Source organism: Balaenoptera physalus (genome assembly GCF_965194825.1).
Source record: "Balaenoptera physalus genome assembly, chromosome: 3".
Classification (NCBI taxonomy): Eukaryota; Metazoa; Chordata; class Mammalia; order Artiodactyla; family Balaenopteridae; genus Balaenoptera; species Balaenoptera physalus.
The window spans coordinates 9,105,392-9,117,463 of NC_138890.1; the positions used below are offsets into that span (position 1 = coordinate 9,105,392).

The 12,072-nt window shown below is 60.0% G+C and overlaps 1 protein-coding gene across 4 annotated transcripts; it reads right to left on the minus strand.

Annotated features, from left to right (window-relative positions):
• Nucleotides 1-505: 505 nt before the first annotated feature.
• On the minus strand, nucleotides 506-11,098 carry NANOS3 (nanos C2HC-type zinc finger 3). Of its 4 annotated transcripts, none has more exons than XM_082456745.1 (3): nucleotides 10,909-11,098; nucleotides 2,845-5,490; nucleotides 506-847 (listed from the first exon to the last, which is right to left on the minus strand). In XM_082456745.1, the coding sequence occupies exons 2-3, from the start codon at nucleotides 3,308-3,310 to the stop codon at nucleotides 780-782; spliced, it is 534 nt and encodes a 177-aa protein (XP_082312871.1). In that variant the 5' UTR covers nucleotides 3,311-5,490; nucleotides 10,909-11,098; the 3' UTR covers nucleotides 506-779. The 4 variants fall into 4 exon arrangements, with proteins under 4 accessions (XP_082312871.1, XP_082312874.1, XP_082312873.1 ...); XM_082456748.1 differs by lacking the exon at nucleotides 10,909-11,098 and having other exon boundaries at nucleotides 2,845-3,156; nucleotides 5,453-6,176; XM_082456747.1 differs by lacking the exon at nucleotides 10,909-11,098 and having other exon boundaries at nucleotides 2,845-3,285; nucleotides 5,453-6,176.
• Between the last annotated feature and the right edge of the window lie 974 nt (nucleotides 11,099-12,072).

A 12,072-nucleotide genomic window follows, 5' to 3' on the forward strand; every position in this document is an offset into this window, starting at 1 on the left:
AAGGGCCTGCATGTGACTCCATGGCCCCCAGTTGCTGGGGCATCGATGGTGACCTATACGTTCACTAAGAGCCTCCTAGGTGAGGACAGTGATGGGGGGAACCTCTGTCTCTCCATTGCCCCCTCAAGTCAGGCCCCCACCTCCAGTGTAGGGGATTCCATCTGACATGTCAATATGCAAGGGGTGGCTGGAAGAGTTCGCAAACACGAAGCGTCACAGAAACAGCCTCATGGCACCAACCCAGCAGCAAGTGCCCTGCTCAGAAGTGCGAGGCTGGGGCGACCCCTCAGAACCCCATCGCTGCCCTGTGGTGCCCACTCCCATTTCTCAGCACAAAGCAGCTCACCCCAGGGCCCCAGGGTAAATGGCAATCCAAACAGCAGTTGGGGCATGTGGAGGTCAGAGTAACGTGGGGGTAAGGGATGAGCCAGGAGAGGAGGGTCCCCAGCCCCACTGGCACAGTTCACGCTACCTCGTCCCAAGACCGCGCCTGCTATGACACTGATCCGTTCATAAACATTTATTGAGAGCTGACTGGGTGCCCAGCGCTGGGGAAGGAGGGCCGGGGTGCCTGAGAACCACCTCCTTCCGTGAGGGGGTCGGGGCACTCTTTGGGCTGTGCTCCCAGACGGGGCTCCTTTGCCAGGCCCTCAGGATGGGGGCAGGGCCTAGGGGCGGATCCTCGGAGGGTGAGTCTTCCCTGAAATCCAGCCTCCGGTGGGCCTGGGTCCCCAACCCCAGGTGAAGGCAGCAACCCCGTCCTGCCCGCGCCAGCCTCCTTAGGCAGAAGTGAAGGGACAGCAGGAAGAGGGGGTAGTTCCAGAAGGATTCCCGCCACCTTTGGAACCTGGATTTTAAAAGCAGAAGGGGAGGAGAAAAACATTTAATAACAGGGATGATTCAATGCTCCGGAAGTACCGACTCAACCTGCAGGGCTGTCATGGCTCTGGCGCCACCTGCAGGCTATTTCTGGAATAGCACCCCTGTGACATTCCCGACCCAGGGCAGCCCCAGGTGGGACCCAGAGCCAGACACAAAGCGCAGAAACTCCAACTCAGTCCTGCCGTGCTGCCTCCTCGCGGCCGCAGGGCTCCGGGAACCCCGGGTTTGTTACACCCGGGTTACCTGGGAGGACGGCCTCAGGCAGCCCTTCTGTGCCAATATCCTGGTGAGGGCTTCCCCCACCCCACCCCTCACGCCCGCGAAGGCAAGTTTTCCTGTTCTCTCGGACTTGAGGGGAAAAAAGGAAGACTCTGAGACCACCACCTTTGCGTCCCTTCAGCTTCCCACCTCTCCCAGTTGGACCTCGTCAGACCTCATAGGGAATACTATCTTCTCCTGGAGGCAGTCTCTTCTAACAGATGTTCACTGCACAGCTGCCGGGATAGGGAGGGGTCCTCCCACCCGGTGACTTCCCCAGGGGCTCACAGTCTGATAGGAGAGGCAGTACCCACATCGGGCACCCAAATGGGTGGGGGTACCGCCCAGTCAGACCTGTCTTCTCTGTTGCTGACTTCCTCAAAGGCAATGAAAGTTGCTAAAACGGATTTCTCTTTTAAAACCCTGCAGAAACTGAGGTCTTTCTCATCTGTAATAATAACTGCTGCCATTTAAGACAGAGCTACTCAAGGCCTGCCAGTCTGTGGCCTTGCAGCATGGCAGCGTCAGGGGGAGCTGGTTAGAAATGCAGATGCTCAAGCCTCACCCAGACCTGCAGAACTGGAATCCACATTTGATGAGCAAGATGGGGGGGGGGGAGCGCCCTATGTGGTGGGCCGTGCAGTGTGGGGAGAGCCCTTTAGACCTCAGGGAGGCTTCAGCCATATCTCGCTTCTAGACTTCAGCCTCAGCCAGTGGCTGATTCACACACAGCAAACTCATGGTACTTCCCTCCAGACTGACGTTTCCCCAGGCGCTGGGACTCTCCCTCTTCGCCGCCTTGAACACCTCTGCCTGGAGGACCAGGCTCTTCCAACACCTTCAAATCCGTTCCCACGGTCCAGCCCGTTAGCCACGGTCTTACACATTCACAGTCCAACACATGCAGACCTGGTCTTGTCCCTTCCTTGGCTCCCTAGTACTCAAGTCCAAACCCTTTAAGGTGACCAGCAAGGACCTACAGGTCCTTTTGCCGTCCCTGAAATCTCTGACACCTTCCCCTCCGACATACATGCACACATACTCTGTCCCAGACACACCGAACTTCACTAAGTTCCTAAACGAGCCCCATTGCCTGGGCTCCACTTCAGCGCTCCACCAAACTGAATTAGGCTTCCAGAAGTCACTTTCTCCAGGAAGACCTCCTGGACCCCTTCACCTGGATCAGGTGCTTCCTCTAGACTCCCCCATGCCTGTGTTTTAACTCTCACTCTCCCATCTACCACGGCGGGCCAAGCCCAGCCCAGCGCTTGGCACAGGGCAAGCCTCAAAGACTATCTGGTGAATGAGTGAAAAAGTGAGGCTCAGTTTCTCTAACTGAGCCATTTCCCTCTGGTCACACAGCTCCCACGTGCCAAGCCGGATTGGAGCCCCTGCTGTACCTGTCCCCAGATCCCATCAGTAGTCCCCACAGCCTCCCTGCTAGATCACACCGCGCCTGGAAAAGGACTGTGTTTCCCTTACAGGCCCAGAGAGGGAGAGTGCCTTGCCCAAGGCCACACAGGGAACCCCATCCCCAGCTTACCCGCGTAGGGCAACAGTTCTAGAATACTGTTCTAAGCTGTCTACATGGATTATCACCCCCCAACCCTCTGAAGTGGGTGACCCCAGGGGTTAACCCACTTCACAAAGGCCCCTAGGGGCTCAGCCCAGGGCAGACCCCCCTCCTCGAGTCCCCCCAGCCACCTGCACAGGCTCCTCCTCCTCCTCCTCCTCGGCGGTGTCCGGAGTCCAGCGTCTTCGCCTTGTCCGAGCGGGCCAGCTTCCTGCCGGCCGAGTTGCGGGTGGTGTAGCTATAGACGGAGGTGTAGCCCTGGTCGGTGAGCGGGCAGAAGCGGCGGGTGTGGGCATGCTCGCGAGTGGCACCACACTGGGGGCACACGTAGTCTCGAAGGATGGGGCACAGCACCCGGCCCGCTTCGTCCTTGAGCACGTGGGATTGGTAGATGGCCCGGGACTCGCCGTTGTGCTTGCAGAAAGTGCACAGGCGTTCAGGAGCTGGTGAGGATTCCGGGCTGGGTGTCTGACCCTCCAGTCCTGGCACTGGTTCTGTCTGGGGGTCCAGCCTGGTCTCAGGCTCCTCTTCCCCACGCAGAGCCCCCACCAGGCGTGCCAAACCCAGGTAATCTGTCCATGGATTGAAGGTCCCCATGGCTGGACACCGTGTGCCAGGCAGAGGGGCAGAGAGAGAAGAAACCCAGCCGCCCCAAAGCTTGTCTTTCTACACCTGCCTTCTTAACACCCCGTTCCCCTCTCTGGAGCCGAGCAGTCTGGGCTGTCAGTTCCCTCCTTATACCTCCAAGGGGGTGTGAAGAGGGAGGAGCAGGCTGTAGGAGGTTCCTTATTGTCACAGGGGGGCTTGCTGCCGCTCCCCCAAAAATGCACCTGCCAAGGGGATGCATGGTCTCTGGGTGGGCTGGAGGCGAGGGGGGGTGACAAGACACAGGCTGCAGGGGGCACCAATAATATGAAGCCACACACCCCACCCAGAGGGCATTGGGAGGGGGACCCTTCCTTAGAGCCTGCCTGCCTCTCCTGCCCCACAGGGTGATGGGGGTGGGAGGGTTGGAAGCCCCACCCGACAGACTAGCATTGATGTAACCAGTAACTTAGTAACTTCTTTCTTCCTGCTCCTGGGCTGGGGGAGGGGCCGGGTACCCCTGCGCTCTTTGGGAAGGGTCGGGGAGCTGCTGATGTTCCAACTGTCTTTGGAAGGAGGATGGGCCAGGCTTATGGGGTGGGGGGATAAGGACCAAGGCTCCCAGCTCTGGCCACCCTCAGGGAGCTTTCACACCCCTTTTCAGTGGATCCAAGCATTTAATGGATGAACAGACTGGGGTATGAAACCACCTGCCCCTGGGGTTATTCACAAAGATAAGCACCAAAGCCTGCCTCCCCACGCAGTTAGCAGTTACCACCGGAGCCTTAGGTGCTGGGGAGCCTTAGGACCAGCTCATCCTGGTCCTGGGGCGGAAAGGGGGTGAGGCAAAACATTATGGGGGGTGGAGGAGAGCACAGGCACAAGGTGGGCTAATGGGGGGACCCGTAGCATTCGCCAGTGCCTTGATCTCCCCTCAGATGAGACCTCAGCTCAGTCTCCGGAGGATAAGGTGTGCCCAGGCATCACCCACGTGGGGCACAGATGGGCAGGCGGAAGGATCAACTGGCGTCAAGGTGCTAGGTGGGCAACTGAAGGTAAAGCAGGGGTCTGCGGGTACCAGGCAAGGAGGGTGAGAAAGCTGGGCCCGGGACTTGAATGCAGAGAAGAGGTGTTATGCTGCCTACCCACCTCAGTCATCCATTCATTCAAGAAAACTTTATTGAGCCTTCCGGAAGCGGGGCTCACTAATCTCTTTCACAAAGGTTTTTCAGCTGCCCAGCCCTGAGCCTGTGATTCATGCCCCCAGCCCTCCAGGATTTATTCTCCAAATCCAGCCTGTGCCTGTAAGGACCCCAGACACCAGCCCTCACCAAGGGGTGAGAGGCTGGGGTCAGGGTCAGGTACTGGCTGAGCAATTTTGGGGGGGGAGTCCAGGGTGGGTTTTTTTCCCCATCCCATTCCCCTTAGGCTGTGTCCGGCCCAGACACAGTGACATTCATCCCTCGGTGGGTCTGGCCTCCGTCCTCACAACCCACCGACAACAATGAATGTTGATTGTGACCTTCGCTGTGGCCTAAGGGAGGGGATGTGTTCAGGATCCCCTGGCCCCCCCCAGATCTGGAAGGTGGGGGTCGTGATGGGTGGACGGCAGTTCCAGGCCTCGGGGTCCACTCAACGGTCGATGGTTTGCCTGAGCTGCCCAAACTCACCGACAGGTTGAATGTTCCCCCAAACCCTTGGCAACTTCTTGGGGAGTGGAGGCTGGGTGGGGGTGAGGGAACTGGATGGGGTGAGGGAGGAGAGGGGAGGGAATAAGGAACTTACAGAATCATTAAGTCAGCAAATAGTTATTAGGTGCCAACTCTCTGCTCCGGGAACCGGAAAAAGCAGGAGATAAATATAAATAATAATAACAGTAGATATTTATGTTGCCTTTGCTATGTAAATGTAGCAGTTCTGGGCGCTGGGCTCAACTTTTCATGCATTTACCCAAAGCATCCTCAAAACGGCCCTGAGAGGTGCATATTACTTCCATTTGTCAGTTTGGGAGACTGAGGCCCGTAGGGCACCGCTAGTGAGAGGCAGAAGAGGGATTCCTAGTGGCCCCAAGATGTCTGGCTGCCAAGTGGTTCTTGCCCCGGGGACATCGATTCAACAGAGGGATAAACAAGATATTTTAATACAATGTAATACCTTCGGTGAGCTTCATCGTGTTCCGGGCACAATTGTTTCTGAATCACAAGAACCCCCAGGGGTTGTCAGTCTCCACTTTGCAAATTCTGGCCGGCGGTGGGGCCGCTAGCAGGCAGGCCCCGCCCGCAGGTCCACTTGCGGGACTTTCGGACAGGGGCGAAGCAAAAGGACCACAGAGGACCACAGCAGGTTGCCCGCCTGACTGCAGGGTCTTGGGCATCTGAACTCAGGCCCTTGTGGCGGTCAGCACCCAAGCGCACAGACACGCGAGGGTTGCCCCGTTAATACGGGGTGCGGGTTCGCTCACCCTCGGGCCTCGAAATGGGTTGCGGTCAAATCCCTGCTTCGGCTCTGATTGTGTCAAGATGCTGCCCCCTCCGCATTTCTTCACCCGCAAACAGGGCCCCCAGTCCCTCCCTCTAGGGGCTGCGCAGAGTTGGGTGCCCGCCCCCTCGGGTGCCCCTACGCGCAGTCTCAGGGGAGACCGCCCCCCACCTGGGTCTGGGGCCCTCCGAGGACAGTCTGGGAGGGGACTTCAAATTTCCTGTCCCCTCCCATTTCACTGAGGGCAATATCGAGCCCCAAAGGATGAACCCCCTGGCGTAACCCTAAGGTGGATTAGGGCCCCCAGGGGTGCTGAGCTTGAGTGAACCCCAAAACGACCCTCCTTAGAGGCGGCCTGAGGCAGCGCAGTCCTTAAAGCCCCACCCCCGAGATCCCCACCTAGAGACTGCCTCCAGAGACCCGCCCCTCAGAAGCCACATACTCAGGCCCCTCCCCCAAGACCCGCCCCCTCAAAGCCCACCCACAAATTGCACGTCCCTAGGACCCTCCCTCTAAAGCCCGCCCAGATAGACTACCATGTGGCCCGCCCCCAAAACTCAACCTCCGTAAAACCCGCCCCCTAAGCCGGTTCTCAAAGAGCCCAGCTCCCTTAAGACCCGCTCCTGGGCCCCGCCCTCAGGGCCCCCCCCAGCCGCAGACTTCCCTATTTTTGGCTCCGGGAGCGCCCAAGGCTCCAGAACCCCGCCGTCTAGGATCTCTAAAGTCCGCCTGCCTAGACCCCCAGGGACCGCATCCCTACGGAGTCCCCAAGGCCGTTCCCTGGAGCTCAACCCCGCAAAGGTCCGCCCTGGCACGACCTTCCCCCAAACCGAACCCCCTCGGAGCCCGCCCCCCGCAAGACCCGCACCCCTTGAAATTCCCCCACCTCATGGAGTCCCTTCCCCAGAGCCCGCCCTCTCGCCCACCGTGGGCCGGGGTCCAGTCACGTTCCCACCCCTGTCTGGAGCTCCGGGTGGGGCGCCCTCTCCCGTGGCCCATCCACCCGGCCTGCAGGGCCCCATTCAGGCACAGGGTATACAGGACCTTCTCAGGGAGCATGTGGTGGGGGGGGGTCTTGCTTTGAAGATGGTGGTCGTAACAAGCAGACTATGGAGAGAAGAGGGGTAATAATAATAATGCTTTATATACATCACCCTATTATTAGGATACCCAGTTTATCGCTGAGGAAGATGAGGCTCTGAGAGTTTGGAACAGAAGTCTCTCGGCAGCTCCTAAAAAGCTTTGTTCTTAACGACCACGAGGCTAGAATGCGGGGTCATCAGGCACGAGGCACTCTGGCCACACTGCGCGGCGTGGGGGGCTCCCATGACACCGCTGCTCCTTCTGTGCCTCCTCACAGGCTTCCCGGGGGGCTCTGACCTTGACCTACCTAAGAGGTAAGTTCCAGTGAAGGTGGGGCTAGGGCAAGGGGGCGGGGCTTCGGGCCAAGGGGAGGGGTGGGAGGCGGGCAGCGCCCAGACTCATCCTATGGGGGAGGGGCTGTCTGGGCACAACCTGGGGTCTGACCGTCTCCCTTCGTCACGGTGAGTGCTGGCTTCCCGCCCTCGGTGTCTGTCTGGGTCCTCCTGTCTGGGTCTGACTGTGTCCCTCACAGGCGGGTATTTGTCTGGGTCCCCAGCCCTGCTGTGTGCGCCGTCTCTGGCTGTCTGGGGTCGCCTGTGTGTGTCTGGCCCTTTACACCCGATCTCCCCTCTTTGTCTGTCCACCTGTAGGACAGACATGTCCGGGGCTGCCCTTTGGTGAAAGGCGGCCTCTGGTCTGTCTGCATCTCACTGTCTGCACCTGGGGCCCTTAAGCAGGGCGCTGACTGTTCCTCCCGCCAAGTGTCCTGAGGCCTTCTTGGGGGCTGACTGGGCCTCCAGTCTGACTTTGAAGCCCAGCAGGGTAGGAGGCAGGGAGCTGTCTCCTCCCACCCCCAACCCCGGGCCCTGGAGCAAAGCAGGGGTGCCCTTCAAGGCCTGCTTCTTCCTCATCCTTATCCCTGGGACCCTACACCCCAGCTGGGAGGGTCTGTCTGGGCAGGGGGCCGAGAATGACTGGCGTGGCGGGCAGCCTGTCAGAGCCACGCTGACCCTGAGCCTATCCCCACCCCGACCCCCATCCTGAGCCCCGGGAAGGCAGGGCAGCTGGCACAGGGTCTGGGGGTCAGGGTCGGAGGTGAGAGGTCCCAGTGGAGCCAGATGGGCAGGCAATGGATGGAGGCAGCTCTGCTGTCAAGTTGAAGAACAGGGTGGCGGGGCCGGGGGGTGGGGGGCAGCATGAGGTCAGAGATGCAGGGCTTCCAGGGGGTGTCTAGTGGCTTGTGTGTCCCTGCGTGTGTCCCAGTGTGCATCTGTCCTTGTGTCTGTGCCCTTGTGTGTGTGCACCTGGGGGGGCACATGGGGAGGAGGTGCTCAGGGCCTGGCAGACAAAGAGCCCATTATGGAACATGCAGTAGCAGTGTATGTAGGGGTCCCCCTGTGGGGTCCTGTTGATGGCCCGGGCTGTCTAGACTGGCGGGCGGGGGCCCCTCATTTCCATGATACCTGCATGGCCTCTCAGGTTCCCACCCTGCCCTCCCCGGGCCGTCTGCCCAGCTTCCTCTCCGCTGCCAGCTGCTCAGGCTTTTGACTCCGTGTCCTCAGACAAGGGGCTTGTCTCTCCTGCCCAGACCTGGGGGCGGCAAGTCGGCCAGTCGGCCAGGAGCCTGAGTTTCCTTCTGAAGACCACCAGATGTGGAGCCAGGACTGGGGGAGGCGAGAATGCTCCCCTGGGTTGGAGTTGGGGGCTGTGGAGGGACCTGGGGCAGGTTGATGAGAAATTCAGACACTTCTACTGAGGCTTGTGGGCTCCATCTGCAAAAATGCAGGCAGCAGCTGCCTATGGGCCTGTTACTGGGGGGCTGTGATGGGCTTGGGGGTCTGAGCTACTCTGGTGGGCTATTTTAGGGGGTCTGTGGGTGTCTGTAAGTCCAGGTGGGTGTGTGCCACAGTGAGCGGCTGTCTCTATGCCAGTTGTGCGCGTGCATGTCGGCACTCCTGTGGGCTGCTGTTTGTGTGTGGATGGATGTCAGTGTGACTCTGGTTGTGTGTCAGGCTAACCGTGGGTAATTGCAGGTCGATGTGTGAGCCAGTGTACGTGGGTGTCTGGCGTCTGTCAGTGTCACTGGGGGTGACTGTGGTTTGTGTCATCCGATTATGGTGCCCCCCGACCCTCCTCACTAAACATTCAGCTCCAGGAGGGTAGGGATCTTCATCTCTTCTACCCCCAGTGCTAGAACAGTGCCTGGTACATAACAGATGCTCAATAAGCAAGTGCTGGATTTGTGGGCTTCCAGGTGACTGTGGATTTCTGCATGTTCCTATGTCCTTTTCCTGTATGTCATTTTCAGTGCACATGTTTTATTGTGTCTGTCTGTGGGTCAGTGATATTGTAGGTGTCCAAGGGTATAATCAAGTGTCAGGGTGGGTGACTATGGGTGTAGGTACTGTTGGAGTGTTATATCTGTTTGTGGGTGACAGAGTTGTAATGGGTGTCTAGGAGGGTCAGTTTAACTGTATGTATGTAGGTCAAGAATACTATAACCCGATGTCAGGATGTCAAGCATCTGTGCAGGCCTTGTACCATCTGTGTGTATGTGTGTCAGGTTGCCTGGGTGATTGTGGGTGTGTCCTTGCCTGGGCAGGCACATGGATATCTATGAGTGCATGTCCAAGTTCTTGTGAATAATGGTGTCTATGTGTACCTCTGTTGGGGCATTTACCTATCTGTGGTTGTCACAATTACTCTGGATGACAGCCCATGGGTGCCCATGGGAGAGTGAGCCTAGGAGTATCTGTGGGTGCAATGGAAAACTATGTGTGTGTCAGCGTTATATGCAAGCATGTGTCTACCACGGTCGGTGGCAGCTTCATTTCTCTGTGTGGCACTGTTTTCACGGGTGTCAGTCCTGGATGTCCGCGTCACTGTGGGTGATGTGTGTGCCCACGTGGCAGTGTTATGATGGGTGACTGTGTGTGTGCATGTGTGCATCAGCGTTCTTGCAGGTGATGTGAGTAATGGGATGAGGTACGTCGGAGTATAGGGTGTGGATTTGGGGGTCTTCACCAGCGATTTGGGAATATCTAATTGCTACTCTGTAAATGTATCTGTGAGCGGTCCAGGGAGGTGGAGAATCGGTGGGAAAGGAGATGGGGGGAACTTAAATGTAGTGGGGTGGGGGGGCACTTCTCAGTTCCCATCAGCCAATGAGGGGTCTTCTCCGTCCCCTCCTCCCTTCCCCCCACCTCATGCCCTCCAGGGCGAGGGCCCTGTAAAAGGCGCCCTGTCGCTTTAAAAGACCTCCCCAGCAGTGGGATTCCGGGCCATTTTTCCTTTTTATGGCCACTTTTGGAGGGCGTGATCCTGTTAGCAAACCTTCGCCCCAGTAAATACCCTGCAGCCGCCGCCGGTAATGACAAGCCGGCGGGGAGCCCGCGGAGGGCGCCGGGGCTCCGGCAGGCGGCGCCGCTGCAGCCCCGGGCCCGCGGCCGCAGCGAGGCCCGAGCGGGGCCCCCGCCGGGATCGGTCTCTGCAGGGCCCGCACAGGCCTGCGCGGCCGTGAACTTGGCCGGGAGCGCCTTCCCGAATGCGCGCGCCGGCCGGGAGCCTCTCCCGGTCCCGGATATCCGAGGCCCCCACCCGCTCGGCGCCCCCAAGAACAAAGCTCGCCGCCGCCCTGTCCCAGGGCTCCCGCGGTCAGGTGTCAGGCGGCCTGGGCACCACTGCCCCTACGACCCTCATCATGCCTCCCCGCCCCGCAGGGGCATCTCGGCCTGCCCTCCCCCCGGCGGCCCCCGCTCACTCGGGACTTGTGTGTCTGTCCCCTGTGGAGGGGTCTGGTCCTCCCGGGGCCCCTTCTCCGGGAAGGCGAGACACAGAGATGCCGCCGGGGCCTCCCCGCCCCCCTTCCCCAGCCGCCGCAACAATGGAGGGCCGGGCTGCCGAGGCCGGGTCGCCAGCCCCCCGTCCGCGAGCAGGTGCGCGAGGGGGCTGCGGCCGGGTCCCGCCGCCGCCCCGCCCGGCCGCGCCCCCTCCCCGTGGGCGGCCCCCGCGCCGCTCGCGCCCCCAGCCCGCCCGGCGCCCGCGCTCACCTTGTTTGGGGCCGCCGCCGCGTTTCCCCTCTCCTGTCCAAAACCCTCCCGGAAAAGCCCCCCGAGCCGAGGCGCCTGCACGGGAAATTGCATTTTGGCGGCTCCGGGGCTGGGCGGGGGCTCCCCAGGCCGCGGGCAGGGGGAGGGGGCCGCGGGGCTCCGGCGCCGGCTCGAACCCGCGGCCGCCGCCTCCCGCCCACCCGCCTGTCTGTCTCGGTGACGTGCCCGCGCTCCCCGCCGCCGCCGCCCCCTCCCTCCTCCGCGCGCCGTGCCGGGCGGTGGGTCCAGCCGCGGCCGTGTGCGCCCCGAGGCCTCCCGCCAGGCGCACCGGGACACAAGAGGGGATGCCCATGGGGCTCCGGGACGCAGCTCCCGGGCTCCGCGCAGGGGACACGGGGGCGCGAACGGGCACACGCAGGAACCCAGATGCACGCAGACCTGAAAGGCGCAGGGGGAGCAAACGCGCACAAAGGCACACGGACCACAAACACAGGGAAGGGTGTGCAAGGGGCTTCCAGACACAACCCCCCCGGCGGGAATGGTAGGACATGCAGGAGCACCCGCCACACAAGGATGTCCATAAAACCCAGCTACACGCATAGGGACACCCAGGGTCACACAGACACATGCAAGATACAGACACACACCACCTCCAAGGGACAGGAGGAATGTCCTCAGAACTGAAATATAGTACATAGAGGATCCCGGGGCACACACAGAAAATACTGGCACACAAATACACAGACTCACAGGAATGGCCCCAGAACACACACATGCACGCACACAGGCCCAGGGGCGTACACAAGGTACACAGACATACAGGTGTAAACATGAAACCAACACAGCTCCCCATTCATCAGGTGCACAGCCATGGGAACAACCTGACACACAGCACCTCAACACACATGGATATATACACAGACACAACACACGGATATATACACAGAACAGAAACCCATAGAGACCTGACAGGTACACAGTCTCAGGGGCACACGCAGACACACAGAGTTCACAGGCACACAACTATATGCACAATCACTCATGTACAAAGCGCAGAGGCACACTAGAATCCATAGAACCAACACGCATACCCACAAAACCCCCGGACAGGTCCCCAGGGCCACAGGGGTCCACAGGGACACACAAAATACAGGGACACTTGGG

Excerpts from the sequence above, each read along its gene's own strand:
- NANOS3 (XM_082456745.1), bottom strand. The coding sequence starts at position 3,310 with ATGGGGACCTTCAATCCATGGACAGATTACCTGGGTTTGGCACGCCTG. Across the intron at positions 848-2,844 it reads AGGAGGAGGAGCCTGTGCAG|GTTCCAAAGGTGGCGGGAAT; the intron begins GTGGCTGGGGGG and ends TTTAAAATCCAG.